Below are 25,563 nucleotides of genomic sequence, written 5' to 3'. Positions count from 1 at the left end.
CTAATCTGCTGCCACATCCAAATTGTGCAGTTGAATTTTAATACATATGCTTAAAATTTTGAGATTACCGTAATCACTCGCGTAATGTCCGCAGTAATTTGACCACTTTTTTGGCCAAAAAAATGGGGTGCGGACATTATGCGAGGAAAAACAAAAATACAAAATTTTGTGTCTTAATTATTACTAAAAAGGCACAAAACGTATCTAAAATCAATTTGGATTTAACTAGCTACGTATTTTAAAAGAATATTGCTGCGGGATCGCTTGCAAACAACCCGGCTTAGACCATGTTTACTTTGCTGTAATTGCCACCGGTAACTGTCTCGCACCCGCCGGAACATTAAAAAAAATTACGCGCTACACTGAAATAACTGTGGTTACGTGTGCCTTATTAATGTGATAAATATGTGATGGATTAAAACGGCTATTAACGGCACGGCTGCAATATTTTAGCCGTACCATATCCTTACGTGCGGCGCGTAGGGAACCAGCGAGCTGGCAACAGCGCAGTGACTCACCAGTTCCACATCTGATGCGCACTGTACTCCCCCCCTCCCTCCCGGCAACTGATGGCCTTCCTGATGTAGAGAAGGAGGAAGGGAAAGGAAACATTTAGAGCGTGAGAATGGCCGAGGGAGGGATTCCAACCAAATGTAAACAAAGAGGGGTTCTGTTCTGACACGTAAAACAGGGTACACACTAATTAAAGTTGACGTTTCTTTTACGCTGCGCTGCGTGTCTTACCTCAACAGAAAACAAGACTGATCCATGTCAGCAAATGTGATGTTAATTTTTTTTCCCCGTGCCTTTACTTGAACCATTTCATACGAAACAGCACAGGCATTACTTCTTAATTCACGTATATAGTTTAAAACTTTAACTTCAAGTTCTGGGAACTTCCCAGCCTTGGGTCCCCGAAACGCACACCGTGTTGCATTTGTTGACTACAGCTGTTCTTTTATGTTCCGCCACTGACGAACACTTTTTTCCTGCACTTCAAACTCCCTTTCAGCAGCCCTGTTCCCATGCTCTTCAGCATAACGAACAACTCTTAATTTAAACCGTGCAGTGAAGGATTTATATTTACCCATTCTGTACTCTACACTACAGAACTCGACGCGAAACTCATGCCTTGAACTTGCGTGCGTGTTGGTCAGCTGTATTTACCGTTACCGTGCTTTGTTCAGTTCAACGAATTTCCCCACCCTTTCAGGACAGAAGAGAAAGGACAGCTGAAGGTCACGGCTTTGTTTACAGAGCCGTCAACTTTCCATTTGTACTGCGTCCTTTAGGGGTGGCCAAAGTTGTGTTGCCCGCCGTAGACGACTGGTGCGGACATTATGCAAATTTTTAATTTTTTCTTTTAAGGATATATAAATAAAGGGTGCGGACATTATGCGAGGGCGGACATTATGCGAGTGAATACGGTACATTGTTTTTATCAAGAATTTATTTACAGAACAAATTTTAAAATGTAAGACGACTAAAAGTAATTATATTTAATCAGTATAATAAAAAATTATACATCACATTACAATTACTTGACAAGCTATTTATGGCTGCTTTTGAAAAATCTTATTTTAAAAAATTTGTACTCTTTCAAACAGCATTATATCAAAATTGCAATTATTACATAATTATATATATTTACAGAGTGCACCATACACAACACAAATTCTCTTCTGAGCAGAACCACCGGCTATTTTTTTATGGTTTGTGTAAGAGAAACAAAGTGTCTAAATACAAGTTATTCCCCACATGCATAATTTTAACATACACATCCATATTTTTGAGTTAGAGAAAATGCTAGTAGGACAATGATGTTAATTTTATTCTCTTTTGCAGGCCACTGCATTTATATAAACAGAATACAGTAAAATCTCGTTATAACAAAGTCTTATAAAGCAAGAGATTTTGTTCTTTATACTGAAATTTCTTTAAGCTGAAATATCCCAACGTACATATACTATTCCCATACTACAGAATGCAATGGCAAAACAAACTGGAACTATGTATGTACCTACCCTATAATCATCAATTATTTGAGCTGCATTATGCTACAGGGTTAGTGGTTTATTTTGAGAAAAACATTAAATAATTTTCTCTGTAAAAGAATATTCTTTTGGGGTTGGAACTGAGTGATGATTGTACATACATCTTCACAATCTTCCCCCGTTCTTTCAGTACTGTAGAGAGTGTAGAGAGTGCCAAACCAAACTGCTTGGCCACATGTGATTTTTTTGTGCCTTTGTTTACTTCCTTCAAGATTTCCATTTTTTATTTTAAAGAATACTCAGTTTTTTTTTTATCGTCCATGATGATAAAAATTAAACTGAAACTCTGTTAGAAAAATATCTCACTGAAAATCACTGATGGCAACAAAATGTAAACAATTAATAATATAAACAGAAACCGAACAGACCAAAGACTGAACAATATGTGCAGAAGATGGAAACCATTCAGTCGCTGATATTGCCAGTTTTAGCGGCATATAGTTTTCCAGTGAGTTAACTCTGTGTAAGTTTTTCATAAATGTTGCAGCTACGGAAAAGCAGTTGGCCATATCTCGCCACAAATAAAATAAGTGAAGTGCGCACATCTAAACATACAGTTCCTACTACTAATAGTGTATTTTTTTAAGTCTATGGCCGTGAGTAAAAGCAGTTGGCCATATTTTGGGTAGAAAAAAAAAAGAACACAAATGCACATCAAACTTTGCAATGCCGTTTTCAATGTAAATAGACAACAAAATAAAGCCGTTGAATGATTGAATCATTGAAATTATGCCAAGAGAACGACAGTAAGTAAATATTTTGACGCATAGACTAAATATTCGGTAAATTTTGTAACGAAAATCTATTTCGTAAATTTGAAATATTTTAACCTTGTATGTGTACAGTCATTGGAGGGAAATTTCAAATCATTCGTTAAAGTGAAATTTTCATTAATGTGAAGTTCGTTATATCAGTATTTTACTGTATATTTATATACCTAATTTTGATATACATATATATAAAGTGCATAGTTTATTATTTGGTTGTTTCTTCTTTATAAGTATCGAGGTGCTGAGAGGGTAGTACGTGTACGTGTAGCCACTCACCACCAGAAGTGCAAGTATCACTGGTTACAAAAATTTAATTCAGAACTGGTTAAATTCAAAGTGCACCTCGGTCCAAGAGCCCAAAGCCCTGCATGGTAGACTTTTCTCCCCTGACCAACTCTTCTATCAGCAGATCCTGTATCCTATGTTATCCTGCACTATTAATGCAAACCCTGTCCTTAACAGATTTTACTGGGCCCAAATTAACTAGTAAGTGGCAGTGAGCTGCCGTGGCTTGTCGATCCCAGCACAAAGCACATGACGCAAGCGAACCCTCTCCCTGCATGGCTAATCCAAGTATGACTAGGAGTATAGGCTTCTGCTTGTTTAGTCGTATTAGAGTATTCCACAGAGCTTCTATGTTAATAAAGAGTATTATTTTGTAGCTCACAAATGTTTATATGCCTATGTCCATGCCCATATAGGCCATACCTGTATACATTGCAGCCAGTGATTTAAAATTTGTTTAGAAATTTTACTCTCATAATGTAGTTCATACATTTGTTTCAATGTATTTGGATGTATAATTAATACTGTGAATTGGTTTTAATCTTAACAGGAGTAATGTCTTAATTGTAATGGTAGTAAACAAACACATTATTTTGATTTACATACTCGTTCATGGAAAATACATATTTGATTAGCACTCTACTTTCCTGGAACTAACAGGTGAGTGGCAGGTATACTGACACACCTACAACACACTTTAGATCTGATGTAAAAAAAAAAAAAAAAACTGTGCCAATATGTTTTGAATGAAAACAACTCGCAAAACTGGACTGGCCAGTTAAATTCCTGACAGACAATTTGAGCCAGAAGAGAAGACAAACATGCTTCATGGCACATAGTTTAAATGCTTTTGAAACACTGTCCCTGCAATTACTATAAAATAAGCCACAGGAAGCACTCAGCAAACATATATTAGTGCCATGAATATTTTCTGTAACTGTTATTGTGTCACAATGCATCTGTAGCTAACCATTGACTGCAAATATTTTAATGGTTACACAAAAGTTTGATTAAGTATTTCTGTCAGTCTATGAGAACTGCAATATTGTAATTTGTTCTCTAGTAAAAAAGGACAAAAATATGACTGTACAGCTTTATAAACTTATTTATGTGAATACATTTCTTCAATTAAGACCACAATAATTAACACTGAAAACTGTTTATTTTTATTCATTTCTTTACTAATGTTAACTATTTGAGCAATTTTTTTGGGGGGAAAAATTTCTCATCTGCCGTATTACATGTGCTGTGAATGTTTATGCGATACACTCAACACAAGTCTGATTGACAAGCTCGTTGCAACGCAGCACTTCACACTATCGTAATCATGCATTACTCTGTACGAGACAGATCTGTAACAATTGCAGATATGCACTGCTGCATCACCAAAATCTTGATACATTTTGACTGACCTTACATATTTAGTTGGCCACAAAAACAAACTTAAGATGTGGAGGTAAACCACATATTTCATAAAATGAAGTACTAACATAATACATTGTATTTATAGTAAATTACAACATATTAACCTTCCAAATTAAAATTTGGAATATAATGTCTGCTGACGGATATAACGTGACAAGAGGCAAAAGAACATGTGCAGACCCCACTGTCACGAGGTGGTCACGAGATAAGAGCGTTGGGTAGAGGACGGAGTCAGTCCAGCAACTGCCTGCTACCTGAAAAAATTGATAGTGTCAGCATCTAACTCACATAATAAACCTGTACACCACTGCACTGGGGGGAACAAAATGGGAAATATAAGTTATGAGTGCTGCGACACATTTCTGTGAAATGTTGACGTAAAATTTCACTGTAACAAAAAATAAGGTTTCATGGTTTTAAAATGTGGAAAGGGCTCGATAACAAATTAAACATGTTAATTTTGTATTGCTGGTGGCACAGTAGTTCATGTTGAAAAATTCATGTTCATACTACTATATTGTCACCACTCAATACTGAAATCAGCATCACAAAATCCAATGGGACATGTCCATAATTAATTCATTTGCATAAATATAAAGAAAAAGGCTTTGTTCTGAATGGTTACATTATTTTTTAAGTCAAAGTCTGGCAGATAACCTCAATGACATGAAATTTGAAGACTTTACAATGTATCTGAAAAGTAAATTAATGCCCAATTTCTACAAAAAATTGATTATAGTGTTCAGTTGAATGAAAACCTAGAATGTAATCTCTACACAAGGCATTCAAAACTGGCTAACTAGCAGCAATGACGAAAGCAAATCTTTTGTTTTCAGTAAAATGTGCACCAACAATAAAAAAAATTAAGTTAGTTTCCTTTAGTTTTCCTTCCTGACTGACGGTGGGAACTTTTACCATTCTGAAGTTGCACATATGTGTTAAATTGATACTAAAGCATTTTGGTAAAATATTATCTTTTAAATATTTTTAGCTATGCTGTAAATTAAACTTAGTTCATAACAGTTTCTTCAAGGGCCTTTAAAATTATGTATATCTAAAACAAGTCTGTATTCGTATTTGTGGTTTGAACAATGAATTTAAATATAGGTTTTACAGTTTCCAATCACTTCATTATATCATTATATATAAACATAAAAACAAAAACAAATGCTACATGAAACCAAGAGAGCAATTTTAGAAATCTGGGACATGATTTGGAAACATAACGAGTGATCAAATAAATTTCCAGAGCCACGACATTGCTGCTCGTGCAAGACCGACTCGCCGTGGGAAGGAAAGGTTGTCGAGGGAAATCGGAGAAGGCTCTTCTGCCTCTTGTCTCGTCGTGCTCTGCGACTGAGCCGGTCGAACAAAGAGAACGCGACGAGGTTGGTCGTGCGCGGGAGCGGAGAGAAGGCGTCAGACCAGGGCCGGGCGGCCCCGGGGGCGAGCGCCGAGCAGGACCTGGGACTCCGCGTCCTTCTTGACCTGCCGCAGCCTCGCCTTGAGAGGTTCCAGCCGCGTGCCGAGCCACTCCTCCACCGCAGCTGGGTACAGCACGTCCTCCATGCCGGCGCGCAGGTAGTCCTCCAGCGCCGTCAGCTCCAGCGTCAGGCTGCCACACGGGGACACAAGATCACATCGATGGCTAAATAAGAACAATGTGGAAATCATTTGTATGAATGTGTGTGTGTGTTTACAAACACATACACACATATTCACTATTGTTTCAATTTCATGAACTATTGTTTATGTTTGTTACATTAAAGAAAAGCAGTATTGGCACCACCCTACTATAGGTACTGTCAAAAAAAATCACAAATCAGTTAATTTTAGTGATACATAATGACTTACTAAAAAATTCACACAGAAACACCATTGATGCATGCTAACATTGTCAATTTTTTTGTGAAAACAAGAATAATACTGTGTGGATATTCTCACGGTTTATATGAGAAAAACAGCTTGAGATTTCACAGCCTATGAATTTTACCCTTCTTATTCCTGGTACATATACGATAAATTACCTAATTATCACGTTGGTCACAATATAAAGACAGATACAGGGTTCCCATGGACAGGGAATATCTGGAAACTGGAAAGCAGGAAAAACACAGGGAAAACTGAAATGGGTCTCAAAACCTGAAACACACAGGAAAATTGTTAATATCCAAGTATAAACTAGTATCAGTACTATTTCATACTAGGTATGTAGTATCTTAATGTCTGAATACTGATATTCTTTAACCATATTAATATATATGCTGTTAAAAAACTATGGATGATTAATTAAATGTGATATAATTAACTGTGTACAGTAGAACCCCATTATAATGTTCCTGCTTATAACGTCATGTTTTTGAAGTCCCACTAGTGATGAGCAGAACGATTCTCTTACCGGATCGATTAATTTGAATCAGTTCCATGTAATGATTTGTTCAAAAGATTTGTTACTTCTACGGGATGTAGCTTTAGTTATGTCTTTGCGCCTGGCTATGCTCGGATAGCTGAAATTCCAGACTCCTTGCTGTATACTGACTGTTACAAAAATATTGACTGTTGATTGCTGCAAATGTTTCCTGCAGTGATACATATACAATTCAGGAGTATTTGCATACATAATCGCATTAAAATGATTCCTTTACACTCGTGTCCGAGCATGATTATCCCAAGTAATGTTGTGGTGGGAAGCCGCAGTGTATCTGGGTTTTTCATGGCAGGTTGATTGTGCAATGGTTTACCATTGCTTTTCTTGAAAGGAAATCGCAACCCTCCAGTCCTGGACCTGAGTGAGAAATTTTTCTAAAGTGAAAATTCCAGACTCTTTTAATGTAAAAAAATTTGAGTGTATGGATCAGAAAAATCAATTTATTTGATTCATTGTGCATCTCTTATTAAATCACTCTGAAACCACAAATTTTTACTATGTTATTCTTATAGTTCTGAATGTATCTTTTTAGGACATATTTATTACAAATCATTTTATCATAAAAATACAGCATATAAATATTACCACTCATTTGGTGAATTATTAAAAACAGCTTTCATACAAGTAAAAACCTTAACATCAAAATCTTTTGTTTCAAAAACGAAATGGGACTAAAAATAAAACCACAACATTTTGTCTCTAAACATTAGCTAAAATAAGAGAGTGGGAACTCTGCGATAACACAAGCTTACTCTGTGAATGCTGGGATAATGCTTTCTATCTGCATTGGATTAGTGAAGCCATTCTGTATCTGCCAAGGATTCAACCATGTCTCCACCCTGCAAGAACATAATATGTTACAGTAAACACTCTTTAACACAGCACGTTCAGCATCACCCCACACCAGATTACTGAACATCAACATAGGTACTAATACGCAGTATTAACTGGAATACCAACGAAAAATTTATATACAGTACAATTATGTTAAAAATATGTTGTAATAACCTGCTTAATGTCAAGAAAAAAAAAAAAAAACATTTGAATGTTACTGTTTAAAATGTCTGGTAGTCAAAGGTCAAAAAATGCCCAAATCCATTCGAAAAAAACTCCAACTTTCATGACTTGATTGGTGACGGATTAAAAAATGTGTCAAAACAAAGAAAGCAGGATTAAAGTGTACCAAATATGTGAACGTAAAATCCTTTTAAGAAAATCCTAATTAAGAAAATTTCCTGCATAATAAGTTTACAAAATTAATACTTGACCTATAAACACACAAAATTTTACCCTTTAAATAAGTTTAAATTATCAAGTACCTTGAAAAACTTCTAAGCAGGGTTTTACTATTTGGTTTTTGTGTAAAGCTGTGCCAACACCTGGTAATGAGAAGTTCAATGATATTTCATACATTTTTTATGTTATATCTATGTGGATCATGGAGTAAAAAGCTTGTGCTGTTGTGAATAAACACTTGTTTAAACTACCACTCTTCTTACATTTCATCCAATCCCTGACTACCTAACGCTTGTCTGTACCCTCAAAGACTTTTATTTATTTTATTTTTTAACACAAAAAATAGGTAGGAAGATTTAAAATTACAACCTAGAGCAAAATTTCACAGCAACATTTTTTTTGCAATAACATTTGACTTTGATATTGCCCAAAAGGAAAAAAAACAAGTAGACATATTTTACTTCCTATATTTACGTTGCAATTGAAATTGTACGATATATCTACGATGTAAATTTTTTTAAGGTTATTGTGTATGTGTCTAAAAAGCCATGACTGCACAATCAAAAAGGAAAAGCAATGCACATACGGTACATATTATTTTTTAATTAAGAATCAAAAATATTCCACCTTCAGTTTAATTTACTTTTGGATTCTCAATAAACTGAAATTATAATGCTCGATCCATACAAACAATTACTACGTAATTGTAAGTACAAAAGAATGAACATAATTTTTTAAATCACTTATGTAAAATCACAAAAAAAATTTTATATTCAGGAACACTATATTGAAGTTATGGAATCAAAATCAAAGATTAATCCTAACCTGCAATCACATTATTTTATGAATATTGAGAATGCTTGAAACTAAACCTGACCAAGGAACATCGCAACACATTACAGTGACTTCCAGTCCCTGACCGTAAGAACAGACGCATGACACACATCGCATCGCTGACTGATGGGATGGAACTAACGTTGCCAGAGCGGATGAAGAACACTGAAACAAGCACTCACTGATCACTCTCCACGATGCTGGAAAATTTGACTCTGAAGTTTGCGAACCACTCCACTCCAGCCATCACCTTCCAGCCGGGAAAACTCAGCTGTTGGGCGACTGGCTGCGGTCTGCGAGGAACCAACGAACACACACACACGTAGCGTTAGCTACCAACACAAGAGAGACAAACAGGTTTAAAATTTCAAAGTCTTCATGGCAGATGCACGGCAGTAAGCTTTCTGTATTCACAAGCAAGAATACATATATTTTAATTATTGCAAAATGTATATTTGGCTGTTTCGTAAATTAACTGGTTTAACTATTTGTCAAGTGCCATCGGAAAGAAATTCCTTAGCACATTATAGCGACTAGGTACAAGAATGTATAAATCAAATCACAAAATTAACACTAAGTAGTTATTTATATATATATATATATATATATATATATATATATATATATATATATATATGTGTGTGTGTGTGTGTAAATATGAACTTATTCAATCACCAATTTGTAAATACAACATTAACATTTTTTTAAATTTTTCATAAAATAGATTGCAATGGGTTTCATAGTATTTTACAGTTCGCGAACATTTTCTGGATCAATATGCAGAATAGCAAGTTGTAGAAAAGAAGGGGAATAAAAACTGAAATGAAAGGTTGGTTAGATCAAATTAGTTTAAGTTAAGTTAGGTTAGCTGCATAATTTAAAAAATATATATATTTCATAATTTAAATATTGTGTGTGTGTGTGTGAGTGAGTGTGAATGTGTGTGAGTATGTGTGAGTGTGTGTGTGTGTGTGTGTAGTTCTATACTTAATTCCACAAATTATCCTTTTGCACATTCATATTTATCAAAATTTTGAGTCATAAACAAGGATAATAGTTCAACATAAACAAAGTTATATAATTTGATTCTTGAAGAGCATTTATCTGTGTCAAAATTCCTATTACTTAAATGTTGGTCCCCCGATTTTGAATATTCACTCCTGATTGCTACAAACATGAAGTTAAAAGATACTTCTTTTTTAATCATTCAAAAAGGTTTTTCAACAAACCACACAATAAACAAGACACAAACTTCCAGAATCCAATGGGCCCATGAATAGTAACTACGCACCTTGGGTACGGGTTGAGAAGCAGGGGAGCGTCAGCGTAGCCCAAAGTCTTCGCTGCAGCCACGTGGACACTGGGGCTGAAGCTACCGTTCAGCCACACTTTCAGACACAGCAGGAGGCTCGGGATGGCAGTCGGCAGCAGTTCGCACATTGTAGCATAGTGGTCGTACCTTCAACAGCGTTCATTTACAGTTACCACTGCAAGGATTAAGAACAGAAACTTAACTGTACACTGAAGCTAACATCATTTAATACGACACAATCACAAATTGTATTTTCTCTACAATTTTAACATTAAAAAAAACAGCACCAAACTGTATTTTATTATGTTTCTATGTATATCCTTTGCAAAAAATGAATTACTATGCTGCAGACATAAAAAAGGTTGACAGCACAATACCCCAACATACTTTTATAACCTAGCATACCTATTTTATTTGCCAGACCTTTTTTCAACCCCTCCCAGCAACAGCTTCAGCCAATAATCTTACCTTCTCGAACACATGAAGCCACGAGGTCGAAGTGATGGTCGGATCTCTTGCCTCCTGCTGAGGCAGTCCGGGTTTGATTCCCAATGGCAATGGGGGTTGATGCAAAGATTCTTTTACAAGTGGGAAATGTGGCGGACCATGGAGAGATAAAGCAGGTTTTCTCGTGGCACTCTCATTTCCACCCCCAATGGAATCTATTGCTGTTCCGTCCAACATTTCACCCCTCGTATATCTGGAATGATCTCAATTTCCATGAGATTTAAACCCATACTTTCAAACACATGTACATAAATACTAATGGGTAACAGAAATACAAATTAATGACTTTTTTTTTTGCTTTTTCATTATTTTCATGATCAAAGGTAAACTGATGCAAACATAGCAAATATCTACAGTTTATTTTATACTGATCCCTCGGCTAAGTAACACGTTACATTTCCAAGCACAATATAAAATGTGGAGTGTAAGACAAACTGCACTATTGTTTTAAAAAAAATAACATCACATTAATGTTTAAAACATTGGTCCCTTAAGATGATAAACCAGTGTCAATCTAATGTTGCACATTTCAGTGGCTTTTAGCTAAAAAAAACATACAACATTCTTAACTTTTATGTGATTTAGAGACCTTTACTACAATTTGTAACTTTCTGGGGACTTCAGTTACCCCTGCGAACAAGGTGATGGATGAAGAGAATGTGAAGGGATTATATACACATCTATTACTGTCCATTCAATCCAGTTGTTGAACACAGTGTTTCCTAGTTACAGAGCTCGTCAACACTGAACAGTACAACAAAATGGCACAAAATTGTATATTATTATCCGCATTCTATCCAAAATACGGTACCACTTTTTTAGCAGGTAATTCAGCTGACAATCATATTTTTGACAGATTTTAACAAAATACTTCATTTTTAATCATGATGAGCTAGTCTGGTTCCACATCAACTTGTTTTTTATGTTCATTGAAGAAACTTTCAAATAGTGATACCTTATACTTATACAGAACAGTGTACAATGAATGCCCTAGTTAGTAAATTTTAAACAATAACAAAGCCTTTTCATGATGATTGTGTCGTAAAGAGTGTCTAACAAAACCCATAAACACCATTCCCTAACTTTTAATATTTTCCCTGACCAAAAAATGTTATATTTACATGGAAAAGAAATGAAGATTTTTTCACTATTTCTTAACACTTCCACAGGCACAACACACATGAATTCTTCAATGTCGTGACAAATCACTTCAAAATCCTGTAAGCCTATACAAAAAATATTTTTTCTTGCATAGCACTCCAAGCAACCTATTACAGATGGAATGCAGCCTCACAAGCAAAAAAAAAAAATACATACAATTCTGCTCAAAGATAATTGAGAAACAGCAGCACTGAAACAAAAACTAAATCCAAAATGCATTATACACGACACATTTAATGGTTTAGCAATACACGATACCACTTTTTAAAACCATTTCATTTAAATTCCCTGCTGTAACATATATATTTTCCTGTATATTCCTTGATTTTTTCAAGAAATTCTTAGACAGGTCTGTCTCTCGGGCAGGGCAGCTGGCTCCCACGAGCGTCAGCTCCATTGCAGACCCTGTCTCACATGTCGATTTTAATTTAATTTCTAGCATTCCTGGATCCTGGCCACCATGGGCGTCGCAACCGGAGGGGGGACCGGGGGGACACGTCCCCCCCCAAAAATAAAAGTCTTCAATTTCGTCCCCTCCAATAATATATTTAGTTTCGTAGTTTCGTAGTTTCTACTGATGTTTAAACTAATGATTTTGTGTGGATATAGCACCAGCAGATATGCTAACTGTGTTTTTACAAATTTGTTCTCTGAAAATATTTTTTATAAAAAATAAATTATATAGTGCAACCAACTATAATTAGAATATTTAGGAAAGAAATATGCCTAAAAACCACCATTTTTGCACCTTCAAACCCAAAATTATCCCGGGGGAGGACCCCCGGACCCCACGCTTTTTTTTCCCCAGTGGATGGATACAGGGCCGCATCTAGGGGGGAGCAAGCGGGGCATACGCCCCGAGCGCAAAGCTGTGGGGGCGCCGAAATCGCTTGCATTGTAATTCCTACTAGTGGGTTCATGCATGGAAGTTACAGTAGCACAGAAACTGTTACATGTAGGTACCGAAAATGCTTAAATAGCACCATTTTTCCGTGGGAGGGCCCTCAGACCCCCCGCTTTATTGGTGTGGTATGTGCAAAAAAGAGGGGGGGGGGGGGGGGGGCAAGAATCCATTCATGCCCCGGGTGACAGAGACTCTAGTTGCTGCCCTGGATGGATATTCCTCAAACAACTAAATCAATTGAAGTCGTCCCCCAAAAAATATATCCTTGCGACACCCATGCTGGCCACTGTGGTAACTCACCGAGACCAGCCGGTGAGGGCGACGCCGCGGAAGTGGCGGAACTTGCCGGCCTCCCGGCCCAGCACCAGGAGCCACTGCTCGTGGTTGCTGACGTGGTGCTGGACCACGGGCAGCACCTGGCAGCTGCCCGTCGCCCCCTTGAAGGCAGTCGCCGCCCACACGCTCGCGAACACGTCCGAGTACTTGTCCCACAGAGCTGCCGCACGGACAGAACCACCGCCGTGAGCATGCACGTGTACGCCGCTCACAATCCTCCAAACACCAATGAAATCACCCGCTGAGGAAAAATGACTGCCCAGATTATCTTTATGTCTTACTTACTAATGCCCCGCATGGGTTGTTATCCTCTTTCAATTTTTAACTTGTATTTTGTCTGAAGTACACATATACAAAGTATCTATAAAAACATGCACATATTATAATGCAACCTTGTGAAAAAATTTCTAAGCATTTGTGAAGTAATTAAGGAGATTTAAGATTTCGAATGAACGAACATTTACTGTTTTATTTATAGAGACAGGTGAATTTTTTTTTTTTTTACTTGGACTTGACATCTTGTTGACAGCAAACTCATTAGATGGTAACACACAACAATATGACCAGGGCTATTAAGGACAAAATCAGTCATGACCTACTGTGAGGAATGGATTTGGGACGGATCTCGCCAAGAGCAAGGGAACAGCCAGTTCCAAGCGCCGGGTTAGAGTTGGCACAGAATAATTACAAATTTTTGTAGACTAAAAAAAATGTGAAATTAAAGTTGAATAAAAAATAACTACACAATATCTACTAATATTTTTATTTTACTCATTTTCAATAATCACACTTGTTTGAGAAATATTGACTGAAACATTGAACTTAAAATTTTATATAAATACTGTAAATGGATCAAATAATCTGTGCATGGTGCGTTAATTTCTGTTGGTAAGGGCGAAGGGGAGGGAAGAGCAGATAAACAAAGGCAAGCTTATTTCTGACCCTGACCAGCATTTACATGGAGTGATTTTGGGGGAAAAAAATAGCAAACCAAAATAAACACATGGCTAGTCTGGGATTCAAACTAAGGTCCTCCGGAATGCGAGGCCAACGCTTAGCCATTGGAGCCACCTTGCTCGCTACTGCTGAAGAACTAGGAATGAAAGAAAAGGCAAAGGCTTAACATTGCACGGTTGTGACGAGACCTCCAAGATTATAGTGCGCCCTGCATCACTTGGGTGGCAACTCACTAATCGTAAATATGAATTAAAATTATCATAAATGGACATATTCATGGGATGGCAGAAGTCACTGTAAAACAATGAAACCTTTTATACTTGCCAGGCAGGAGCTGAAACGACTCAGCCGTCTGGTAATGCCAAACCATTGGTTCCACGTACCGACCAAGGTTATACTCTAAAACAAATGCAGATATGTAGAATAAATAGGTTTTAAGAGAGACCATACACAATACATGCAGCTGGAAAGTACAAGTCACTAGTGCATTTTGACATAGGCCTAAACAAGAGAACACCAAGTTTAAATTAAGAGGACCACCTTGCTGGTCCCACTAGTTCTAAAGCGCACAAGGGCATAGAAGGCGAGACATACCTCTTCGCCTCTATGCACCAGGCAACCGTACTAGCATGCAGGATTTATACTGTTGACACATCTCTATGGGATGCGCTAATTCATGCTCACAAACTGTGAACCAAATTTACCATATCTAAGAAGTCAGCGAAAACACACATTCTTAGCCTTTCCGGCTGTCCGAAAAATTGAAGTTAAATAAAAACTGAAACCACGACTTGTTCAAGCAAGTTTGATGAATCTTAAATGTTATTTGTGAAATTTATCAGGCACACTTCAGAGAACTTGAGTGGTTTTATAAACAGCACATTAACACAGTTTGATGGCCCAGCCAGGCGCAATGCAATGGTTGCTGATTTTATTTACGACTAGAAATGTTTAGGAAATATATAAACAACATTATAAATATTAGACATTAGAGCATGATCAAGATATCTCTGGGATTACAAGACCTATATTTTGAGTAAGTAATGAAACACCCAGTCTTCCATGCTATGTAAAACAAGCTATCACTTTTCAAGTTGAATACTTTGTTTTACAAATTTTAAGAGTTTCTGGAGATTTTCTTTTTTAGCCATTTGTTAAATTTACTTATATCACTAGTACTAAAAGCATTATTTTTCTTAGAAATCTTTACTGAAGGCTTTTTAATCTGTGACGTATCAGTCCCGGCACCGCCAGTTCTCTGCAAATTCACTGGCACATAGAACCGCTAACATAATCCCGGTACCACAGAAAGCATAGCAGCTAAACCAGCTCAAATACAATCAACTTCCAGTAAAACACAGTGATATATTGCTGGATTCTTTCTAACTTAACTTTGAGCCCCATGTGACACATGAAAGTGTTTGATAATTGCAGGCAACAACAACCAACAACAGGCAGCAGTCTCCCCTTCCCCCACCTCTGTGCTAGTCCGCCCAGATGGAAATCCATCCGCAGGAAATGTTATATATAGGAAACTATATAGTAGAGGTTTTCCTGCCGAAATTCTGACCCCCTTTTTTTGTCCTTTTCACTAGCTCTTTTAACAGGCTTCTGTAAAATAGGGGGTAACATCCCTCACCCATTATAATACTTACATACATAACTTGCAATTGTTTTGGTGTGTTGCTACAGCTGTATTAGTTTTTAATTCGCTTGTGAACAAATATTAACATTTTTCTCAAGCCAATTTCTATTGTTGTACCTAAATTAAATGCTGACTCAGAAACTAAATTAATATTGCTGCACTACAGGATGTTGGTACAGTGGTGCTCAAGACATCTAGTGAGACGTGAAGCGAGAGTGCTACCGAGGGACTATAAAACTTTTTTGTGGTCACATTATCGTAAAGAGGGGTGCCGATAAGTCGTATTATGCAAACACACCATTTATTAGGACATATTCTACCTATGTTGTGACTTGAAATTGTGTGGAGGTTAACCTCAGATTGATAACAGAGAACTGATTTTTAAGAGCCGGAAACAAACCGAGAATCCGGAAAAAAAAAGTAGAACCACACCATCACTTTTTTTTTATGTGTTTACATCCTAAAAAAATTAGATTATTGCGCAGAGGTGAAAAGGCGTGTGATTCGCAAGTCAGTTCGCCCTTAAGTGTCCTCGGCTTTTAGAGCTTGTGCATCCAGCCAAGCAAACCCTTTAATGGTTTAGTTTGTACCTTTGCCACGTGTTTAAAGAAATGCCAATTTTTTTTTATTTTTTGAAATCATTACAACAGAGTAAGAAGACCGATCATTGATTTTAATGCTAAATATGTCATTATTTTCCTTATTGTATCAGGCTCCCAATATTCAACGTAAAAGAAAAGTGTTTCACACATTTGCTCTGTTGAAAAGTGATACACAGCAGGGGCCTACCGCTGGGGCTAAGCTGCCACAGACCCACCCAACAGCACGGAGGTGTCGATCGGCCGCAGCATGTCGTCCCACATGATGATCCGCAGCGAGGGGTACGTGTCCCGGATGAACTGGGCCACCGCCACCAGGTGCTCGAGGAACAGCTGGCAGCGGCCGTGCTTGCTTGCCTGCACGCGTCGCGCGCAAGTCCGGCACAGGCCCATGTGCCACACCTGTCAGCACGCAAACAGCTGTGGGCTGGTACAACCTCGCCCTGCCACAGTGTGTCTGGCATGCGAGTCAGCAAAGGCTCTATCTCCGGCACCATATCGTTATTTCCTTTTATTTATTTGTAATATGCCTACCAACAGTTTTAAAACTTCAGAGGTAGGGACAACATAAAGAAACAAACATGACATAAATAAAATAACAGTACACAAAGGACAAAACGTAAATGGCAAACACAAATCTAAAAGATTCAAGCAGTAACAACATTTACCGATACAACATACAGAGCGACTTACTACAAAAAAAAGAGATATAATAACTACTAATGTATGAATAAATAAATAAAGTAAAGTTTAGAACTAATAACTGTTCAAATTATTAGAAATTGTTAATTTTATTAAAGTTTGAAATTAATCAATAAATAAGATTGTTGTTCTTGTGTAGGGTAAGAAGAGAAGCTAACAGGTGAATGTTAAATTGAGGGATTCTCAAACCAGTATTCATAAGGACATAATCACATTAGAATTTATAGTTATAACACTTTTTTACAAAACAAGCATCTAGTTAAAGCCTACAATCTGATAGAAGAGTACGAGTTGGTAGTGAAAGCTTCTTGAATTAGTTTAATTAATTTGTTTAGGATTCTTTCTATTTTATTACAATCTGTTGTATTGATATTATTCCAGATAATAGAACAATATTATAATTTGGTTCTAATTAAAGCAAAATAAAATGAAAGGATGGAATCAGAAGTATTAGTATAGAAAGAAATGTATTTTATTAGGGCCAAGATTCTACGGGAAGAATATAAATAGTCAATGTGTTTATTAAAATATAATTTAGTGTCTAAAATTATTCCAAGATAGTTAATGCAGTGAGTTTTAGATATTATTAGATTGTTAAGTTTAAAGTTAAAATTGACTGGTTTTCTAGTAAAGGTAATCATCTTTGTTTTGCTTGTATTAAGAGTAACCAGATTTCTAGAACACCAATTATTTACTTGAATAATGTCAGTCTGGAGTAGAATGCAACAATTTGGTGAAGTAATTTTCATGTAAATTATCAGATGGTCATCAAAAAGAATGCCTGTTGAGTGACTGAGGACAACGGTGATGTCATTAGTAAAGATTTTACAACCTCAAGCTGCGTCATGTAAAGATGCATCCTCGTTCGGAAACAACCTGAATTCGAATCACAAGTTGCAGCTGGCAACACAACCGTACCTCATCTGCTCCGATATGGAGGTACTGAATGTCCGGGTGGAAATCAACTATCTGCTTGATGAGCGAAGTGACGAGGGGCAGAGCCCTGGGGTGGGACGGGCACATGGAGCTGGGGTACGCCTCCACCTCCCTCAGCGGCCGCCATTCCTCATGCTTCAGGACAAACTGCAACACAGGGGGTTCACTCCTTGGACTGCTCCGTAACTCTGCCGCTTCAGAATGGCAAGAACGTTATGATTATAAACCCAGAGATGTAGTGGAAATTCTTGGAAGCATGCTAATTACAGATGGACTGAACTTGTTACAATGTGCAATTACTCAAATTTACACACGAGACAAATTGCAAATTAAAAATCACCATAAAAAAAGCAAACTTTAAAGTGTTTTACTTGTCGATCATCTCATAATAGAGAACACTGCGCTGCTAAGCACACAAAAGGCGTAAAACAACCGGTACAGATTCTTGAAAGCACACCTTTATATTAATTTCTCCGCCATATAATGTTACGGTCACCGCTCAAATTTCACAGTTTTCCTATGATGACAAGAAGACTGCACGCCAGTTTAGAGTCTTGCGCTTAGAGGGTATACCGCGCTAGAAATACCAGCCGAGTGTGCGCTTATCATCCCGCCTCACTAATACACATACACCCCGACAAGATGGCACCCTTAAGGACTTTTCAAAAAAAAAATTTCACCCTTTTTTCCTTTTCTGAGATAAATTCCACATGATTTACATGGACGATCTTTAACTATTTATATTTAATTTGCCACTATAAACTGAACTGAGAAGTCAAAACTAGGAATGGGCCACTCAAATACCATCCGAATCCATTGTATTCAAAGAATTTCGATAATCAAGGAAAATGATTTGAAGAAAAATCATTATTATTGGAAATAAAGTAAATTTAACATAAACAACATCTGAAGTTTGTCACCTCCGGCTAGCTCAATTTGGTGATGAGTGGAACATACAGGTTACAGGTCACGAAGAAAAAAGAATTTATACCCAAAGTTCGATGTATTGCCTGTTTTATTTATTTATGTAAAATTTACACTATATTCCGGACAGAGCGCACAAAAGAAAGTTAAACTGTTCCTCAAAAATATATATGACACTGAGCCATTGCTCGGCCCGCCGCCCGAACAACAACCACTCGGCCTAGTGCTCGGACAAGGACTAACTTCACAGCCTTCCTTCTTAGTGCGGGCAGTGTCCTGGGCTCGCTGGACGTAACTTTCAGCCAATCACGGAGCACGGTAACAGAGGCTACCACGAAATGCTTACTTCTGTTCCCAAGACGCAGCGATTTTGTCTCTTTCTCACACTCCCGTGACCGTGACTCACACGCCTGGCGTGTGAAACAAAGCCTCGGCCGTGGAAAAAAACGAAGGAGAATTACGTCAGCTTGTCTTCCCACACAAAGAAGCCAGCAAAAAAAATACTTGAAATATAAATTTAAGAATTTTAAAAATAAAAACAATAAACCCGGATAATTATTTTCATGATAACTTTTAAAAGGAAATACTTTACATCCAACCCGAAATATGACAAAAAATTTATAACAAATTATTATTAATGGATTGCATGAGGAAGGCTGTAATCTGGGTTGTTACAAGTTGACTAGATCAATTTTTTCTTCATAGTTATCCTGTTACAATTCTCTAATATATTGTAATTTAATATGTATTATTATATAAATAAAATTGCAATATGTGTTGATTCTGGAAAGTTAGTTTGTGAAACAAAGACTTAAAAGGTTGAATGTTTCAACAACACAGTTAACCTTTCTATTTCTTGTGCATTATTATATTTTTGACCCTCGAGATCTATGTTTGGATTCAAGGGGTATATTTGAAGTACTCTTTGGGATTCAAAATCGAGAAAGATTTAAAAGGTTGAATGTTTTAACAACATAGTTAACCTTTCTATTTCTTGTGCATTATTATCTTTTTGACCCTCGAGATCTATGTTTGGATTCGAGGGGTATATTTGAAGTACTCTTTGGGATTGAAAATCGAGAAAGTATGGGATTTGGGTCCAACACTAGTCAAAACAAATTGCTGGAGATGTACAGTTTCTCGGTCAGCAACAAGTCAGAACGGCAGCGGACGTGGAACCCACCTCCAGGTGGCCGAAGGTCTGCACCAAGGGCACGACGGCCAGGCCGTGGTCGCCGGCCAGCTGCAGCAGCTGGCGGGCCTCGGCGCCGGAGTAGGCCCCCGCGGCGGGCTGCGGGCCGCCCGACCCGACGGCCAGCAGCTCCCGCGAGTACGGGAACGTGTCCTCCCACTCGAGGAGCAGGCCGGTGGCCCCCCACTCCCGCAGCAGCGGGAACAGCTGGCGTCCACCCGCGCTTTATTTAGTCTACTTCGGTAATGGCCAGCTCCAAATGTTTACAGGCCCGTGTACCGGACGTTCAACACGTAAAAATTATTCTAATAGTTAAAATAAAAAGTTTGTAAATTGTTGTATATCTTAAAGTACATCCCAACTAGGCTATAACTAGTTTAGCATATACAACAATAAAGTAAAAAAAAAGTATTTAATACACACTATTGTTAAACAATATCATTCTCCTAATTCGCAGTTTGATTCCATAATAATTGTATATCAGGTCAGTACAAGTAAAAAAACTTGTAAATATTTATGAATTTACACTTATTAACGGGGAAATTTTACAGAAGGGCAAATTTTATGTCCAATGCTAATATATTTTTTTTTAATTATTATGCAGGAAATTTTCTGAAGTGGGATTTTCATAAGAGGGTATTACTGTAATCAGAGAGCCAAAGACATATACATTTATCCTACTAATCCTGCTAATATCAAAAAAGCGAAAGTTTGTACGCTTCGCACCCCAACTCCTTGGTCATTTCTGTCGGACCATGCATTTCCCTTTTCCCTTCTCCGCCACAAACCCACCACCCACCTTGCCGCTCCACACTGCGCCTTCAGCTCCTTGTCTTCAGTCACTAGGTAGGGGTCCCAGGTAACACCCACATTATTATTCAGTAGAATTACCAATAAATATAATATGTAAAATAATTCCCTTAAAAATAGTAGCTATCTAACAAAAAAAATTTTGAATCCAAGATAAATTTACCACGAAACAATTTATAGAATACCATAATACAAGTAACATTCTACACTACTTATTTCTGTGACAATATCATGGCATTATAACACCGTCAGGTGACAATGTATTCAACATTTATGCAAACAAAGACTCTTAATACAACACAGTAATCCTGATAATATATCTTTGCTGAAAAGATTCTTTAATTGACCATCCCTGGTCTAGTTCATTAATTGTGAGTTTACAGTGCCGGCCAGACAGAATGGGTGACCATAATTGGCTGCCACTACACATAAACATACGAACAGAGAGCTTCCGTGTGAAATATAGACAACAAACACGATCACACTGCATGACAAACTGACAAAAAATACACAAACATATACACACACACAGATATCTGTGAACTGCTCTAGAAATTCAAGGGATATTACTGCTTGTCTCACAAACCACGTTTATTATTTTGTTTTCTTGCAATTATTACTATCTGAGGGCTTTTCCTGTTAATTCATCACAATGGTGAACCTGCATATTAGATTTTGTCTGAAATTTTCTTAACAGATATTTACCCAAACTTACCTAATAGCAATAATATAAAAAGTCGCGTAAATGTTCATAATTGTTGTGATGACTTGTGTAATCCTGTACAGCTTGAAAATAATGTTTATTAACTCTTTAACTGCATCATTTGACTTATCTTAAATGCATGAAATATTGCTTACTTGCGGCATGCAACTTTTGTTGAATGAGGTGTTTTCTATACTGCCATGCATGTCTGTTGTCAAACTAGTTATCTTGGCACAATATCAGAATTACAGGTCAGTACAAGTAAAAACTTGTAAATACTCCTCAAATGATTTTCACTGATATTTGTCAAAAATACAAATTTTGGCGAACATAAATCCTTTTAATTTTTTATACTTTCTGTGTAAAAAATTGCAGTTCCTTTTTTCACAGCAAAAGATTTAAATATCTGGTAAACAATCTGTGACCCAGGCTAAAATGTAAGAGATCTGACTAAATAAATTTAGAAGCAAACCCCTAAATAATAAATTTGCAATAAAATGTTATAATCAACTAAACAAATGAGCCAGAGCCTTAACTTAAGTCATAAATCCACTAATCACAGTATTTCTGCACAGTTCAAGAGCTCTTTGAGCATAGAAACAAAGAATGCTGAAATAAAAAAACTAAGCACTTAAAACACACTTAAAATACTAATTTTATGAGAAAAAAAATTTACTTAACACAACTGAACAGTTACGGTGGCCATCAGCAAGCTTAAACTGCACCGTAAAACCCACCAATTGGTAAGGGGGAGTGAATGGGACCAACATCTGGCCCACTTAAAACAAAAAAGTAACAATACTTCTGGCAAAAACAAGTAATTTTCAAGATGGTAACTGAAAACACCCCTATAATAATGATGATGAATTTCTCACCTGCTCCAGATAAGTTAGTTTTGGGGGTGCACCTTTCAAATCCAAGTGTATCAACCTGAAATAAATAAATAAATAAACAAATAAATAAATAAAACAGTATTTTAAGCAGAAAATATACTGAATCATACTCAGTTCTATGACTATTAGCACTAACTCAAAGAAGTGAAGGTCCAAATTAAATATGTACCTACAATTAAATATGACCACGAACATAGATGACCAAATTTGGTTTAGTCATCTACTTATATGTAGGGAAGAGTACAAGAAATATGCTGTATCTCTATTTTTAATCTGAAAATCTTACACACATACTCTAACATTCTTTGACCCATACATGATGATGGAAATAAGAGTGTTAGAAAAGATACAGTTCAGGGCAGCGAGATGGGTGATGGATATGTGGAGGAGAAGGGAAGGAGAAGAGCCTACACCGTCACTGATGATCAAGGAGTTGGAATAGGACACACTGCAGGTGAGGAGGACGATAGGGAGACTGGTAAAGCTGTTTAAATTAGTTGAAGGGTAGAGAGGTTGCTGGAAGCTGGGAGATATATTGCAGAGAGGGGGTGTGCAAAGGGAGGAGAGATAACAAGCGGAAGATCCAAAGGTAGTGGAGACAAGCGGAAAGAGGGGAGAAAACGTTCCTGGCGAGGACAGGGTAGGAATAGCCAATCAGCACACAATATTTGCTCGCGTATGAATTGAAGGTGTTGATCTTGGGATGGAGTAAAATCATAAAGGATAGACCACTAACTACTCAGTATCATGTATTCAATTTTATCCCTTGATAATGATCCTATGTACATTGATTCTATGGCACATGAGGCTTGCTATTTTAATTTAGTACGTTGAAAGATCTTTGACGTAGTAAAAAAAAACTAGAACATTACAATAAAAACAAATTATAACAAGTCATGAGAATTTTTTTTTTCTTTTGTATACATTTTGCGATCATAATTCATTTTTATACCACAAGTTTTTATTATCTCCAAGATGTTTCCACGAACTAAATTAAAACTTAATTATGTACCGGATAGCGCTAACTTCTGCACAGTAATATTTGTGTGAAGGCTTATTGAAAACACTGCACATAGAAAAGTCTTACCTATGTGAACCCAACGACACCGATTCCATAACTTAACTTAGAATATTTCCTTCTACATTCTAGCATCAACCAACCGTGTAACTAAAATTATTTCTTACAAAAGTTACAATTATTGCACACATTGCATAAATAAGTTGTAACATCAACTACAGTTAAATTTTAGCTTTAGAATATCAAAACAAGGAAACATTCAGACGCAGACTACATTCGCAAAATATTAAACTCTTCAGTTTTTTTCAAGATCTAAATCTTAATTCAAAGCCAGACATGTCTGCTTTGTTTACTTCTTAATTAAGGTGTGCCAAGTAAAGAAACTTAAATTACACTATCTGATTTCGGCTCGCTCGAAATTTACCTTCCAATAACTTTACTTTTTTTTTTTTTAACAATGGTTCCTAGTACCGTATCCGCTTGTATTTAAACGTAAAATATTAAACTTTAAACAGTATACAAATTAAGGAAAATTTATTTTGTTAGTGCTTATTGTGCTTGTAAAGAGATTGCTACAATATAGACGAAGGACTTATATTAACTCAGAATGAACCTGTCGCGGTTTTTTTTCTCTGTTTATCTGTTTAACTTAAATTAAAGCATCGAGGATTTGAATTTTGAATTTCATTTACAGCGTATGAACTAGATTTAGAAGTTTTTATATTGATTGGTTAAAACATTAGTAATTCTAAAAGAAAACTACTTTCTGGGAGTTTAGAGAAAAAAGTGAGCGAGTCTTTCAGTAGACCCGGCAGTGATGTGCGTACTCTGGTAACGAGCAAATTCATGTGTTCTCATGTTACAAAAAAGAAAAAACATATAATACTAAACTCGGAAACTGATTTTAAAAAAGAATCCTCTAAAATAATGCTGAGCGTGATAATCATATTGATCAATAAAAAAAAATTAGCTTTTCAAGTACATACCATAACTTCTAGAGGGAAGCCTACGTTTCACAAAGGGTTGAGGACCAACCCGAACATGCCCGAAGACTTAACCTTCGGTCAACTTCGGGACTTTGTTTTTCTTTTAACAAGACGCGCGGGAATTTTGATTAGTGAAGGCCCACCGCCCATACTTAAGGACAGAGGCTATTCCTATCTTGCAGAATCTCGTCACTGTTCAACTATGTAACAGAACTTAACTGAATTCAACATGTTTCAGGATAATTATATTTAGTGTTGTATCTATAGCATGTTTCAATTTTTTTTCATGGAAAATTCAAAATCATCTTTATATATTTACAGCTTAAAATTTCATTTTCTTTCCGGGAGGGTGCCAGGCTAACTTATGCAACTGTTTGGTGGGTCGTCGGCCCCAGCTTTGTTCACTAGGATCGTGGCGGTGGTTGGATTACTAACTAGAGAAGTCGTATCACACTCCTCAGGCAGCATGGTTGGCTGATGCCTAACTTAGGTAAGGGGGCACTGGAAATCACTGTCAATTTGTTCTCGCATTTATTGGCATGCTATGCATTGCGGTGTTACACTATGCGTTATACCTTATACTTTACCCTGACAAAAGTTTCTGATTGCTTCGTTATGTGCTTACGTTACATCTAACAGCAGTCTTATTGGGGATTTGCATGGAGTCGGCCATACCCGTAAGTTTTTGAATTACGACTCGAACAGGCTCTACGAGCCGTGAATCTACAAGTGCTTTAATGTCTTTGTTTGGGCCAGCAGACATATGCACGGCTACATTAAATTAAAACGCTTACCTCTGGAGTCAGCGAGTTCCATAATTGTCGACCCTGCGGCGTGGTCACGTGGCAGGGTTAAATCTAAGGCGGTTGGGATAAGCCCGGCTCCGCAAAGATGACCCAAGGATGTGTGGGTAACGAGAGAAAAAAGATTTAAGAGGTGAGAAAGT

At 37.0% G+C, this 25,563-nt stretch overlaps 1 protein-coding gene across 4 annotated transcripts; it reads right to left on the bottom strand.

Moving 5' to 3' along the window:
* Window positions 1–1,432: 1,432 nt before the first annotated feature.
* LOC134537712 (hexosaminidase D-like) lies at window positions 1,433–23,993 on the bottom strand. 4 transcript variants are annotated; one of them, XM_063378451.1, is made up of 13 exons: window positions 23,701–23,973; window positions 22,596–22,650; window positions 20,199–20,414; window positions 18,074–18,238; window positions 16,672–16,855; window positions 14,534–14,608; window positions 13,217–13,412; window positions 10,813–10,866; window positions 10,324–10,491; window positions 9,215–9,325; window positions 7,715–7,801; window positions 6,038–6,149; window positions 1,433–4,788 (listed from the first exon to the last, which is right to left on the bottom strand). In XM_063378451.1, the coding sequence occupies exons 1-13, from the start codon at window positions 23,727–23,729 to the stop codon at window positions 4,624–4,626; spliced, it is 1,617 nt and encodes a 538-aa protein (XP_063234521.1). In that variant the 5' UTR covers window positions 23,730–23,973; the 3' UTR covers window positions 1,433–4,623. The 4 variants fall into 4 exon arrangements, with proteins under 4 accessions (XP_063234521.1, XP_063234522.1, XP_063234523.1 ...); XM_063378452.1 differs by lacking the exon at window positions 10,813–10,866 and having other exon boundaries at window positions 23,701–23,993; XM_063378453.1 differs by having other exon boundaries at window positions 1,433–6,149.
* Between the last annotated feature and the right edge of the window lie 1,570 nt (window positions 23,994–25,563).

Source organism: Bacillus rossius, chromosome 12, assembly GCF_032445375.1.
Source record: "Bacillus rossius redtenbacheri isolate Brsri chromosome 12, Brsri_v3, whole genome shotgun sequence".
In the NCBI taxonomy this organism is placed as follows: domain Eukaryota; kingdom Metazoa; phylum Arthropoda; class Insecta; order Phasmatodea; family Bacillidae; genus Bacillus; species Bacillus rossius.
This window is presented reverse-complemented; position numbering and strand designations above follow the sequence as displayed.

What these genes read in the sequence shown, in the direction of transcription:
- LOC134537712 (XM_063378451.1), bottom strand. Translation starts at nt 23,729, where the DNA reads ATGGAATCGGTGTCGTTGGGTTCACATAG. An exon ending in CGACACCTCCGTGCTGTTGG is followed by an intron (nt 14,609 to 16,671) that starts GTGGGTCTGTGG and finishes CATTTGTTTTAG; the next exon opens with AGTATAACCTTGGTCGGTAC. An exon ending in GGCTTCATGTGTTCGAGAAG is followed by an intron (nt 10,492 to 10,812) that starts GTAAGATTATTG and finishes ACGCTGTTGAAG; the next exon opens with GTACGACCACTATGCTACAA.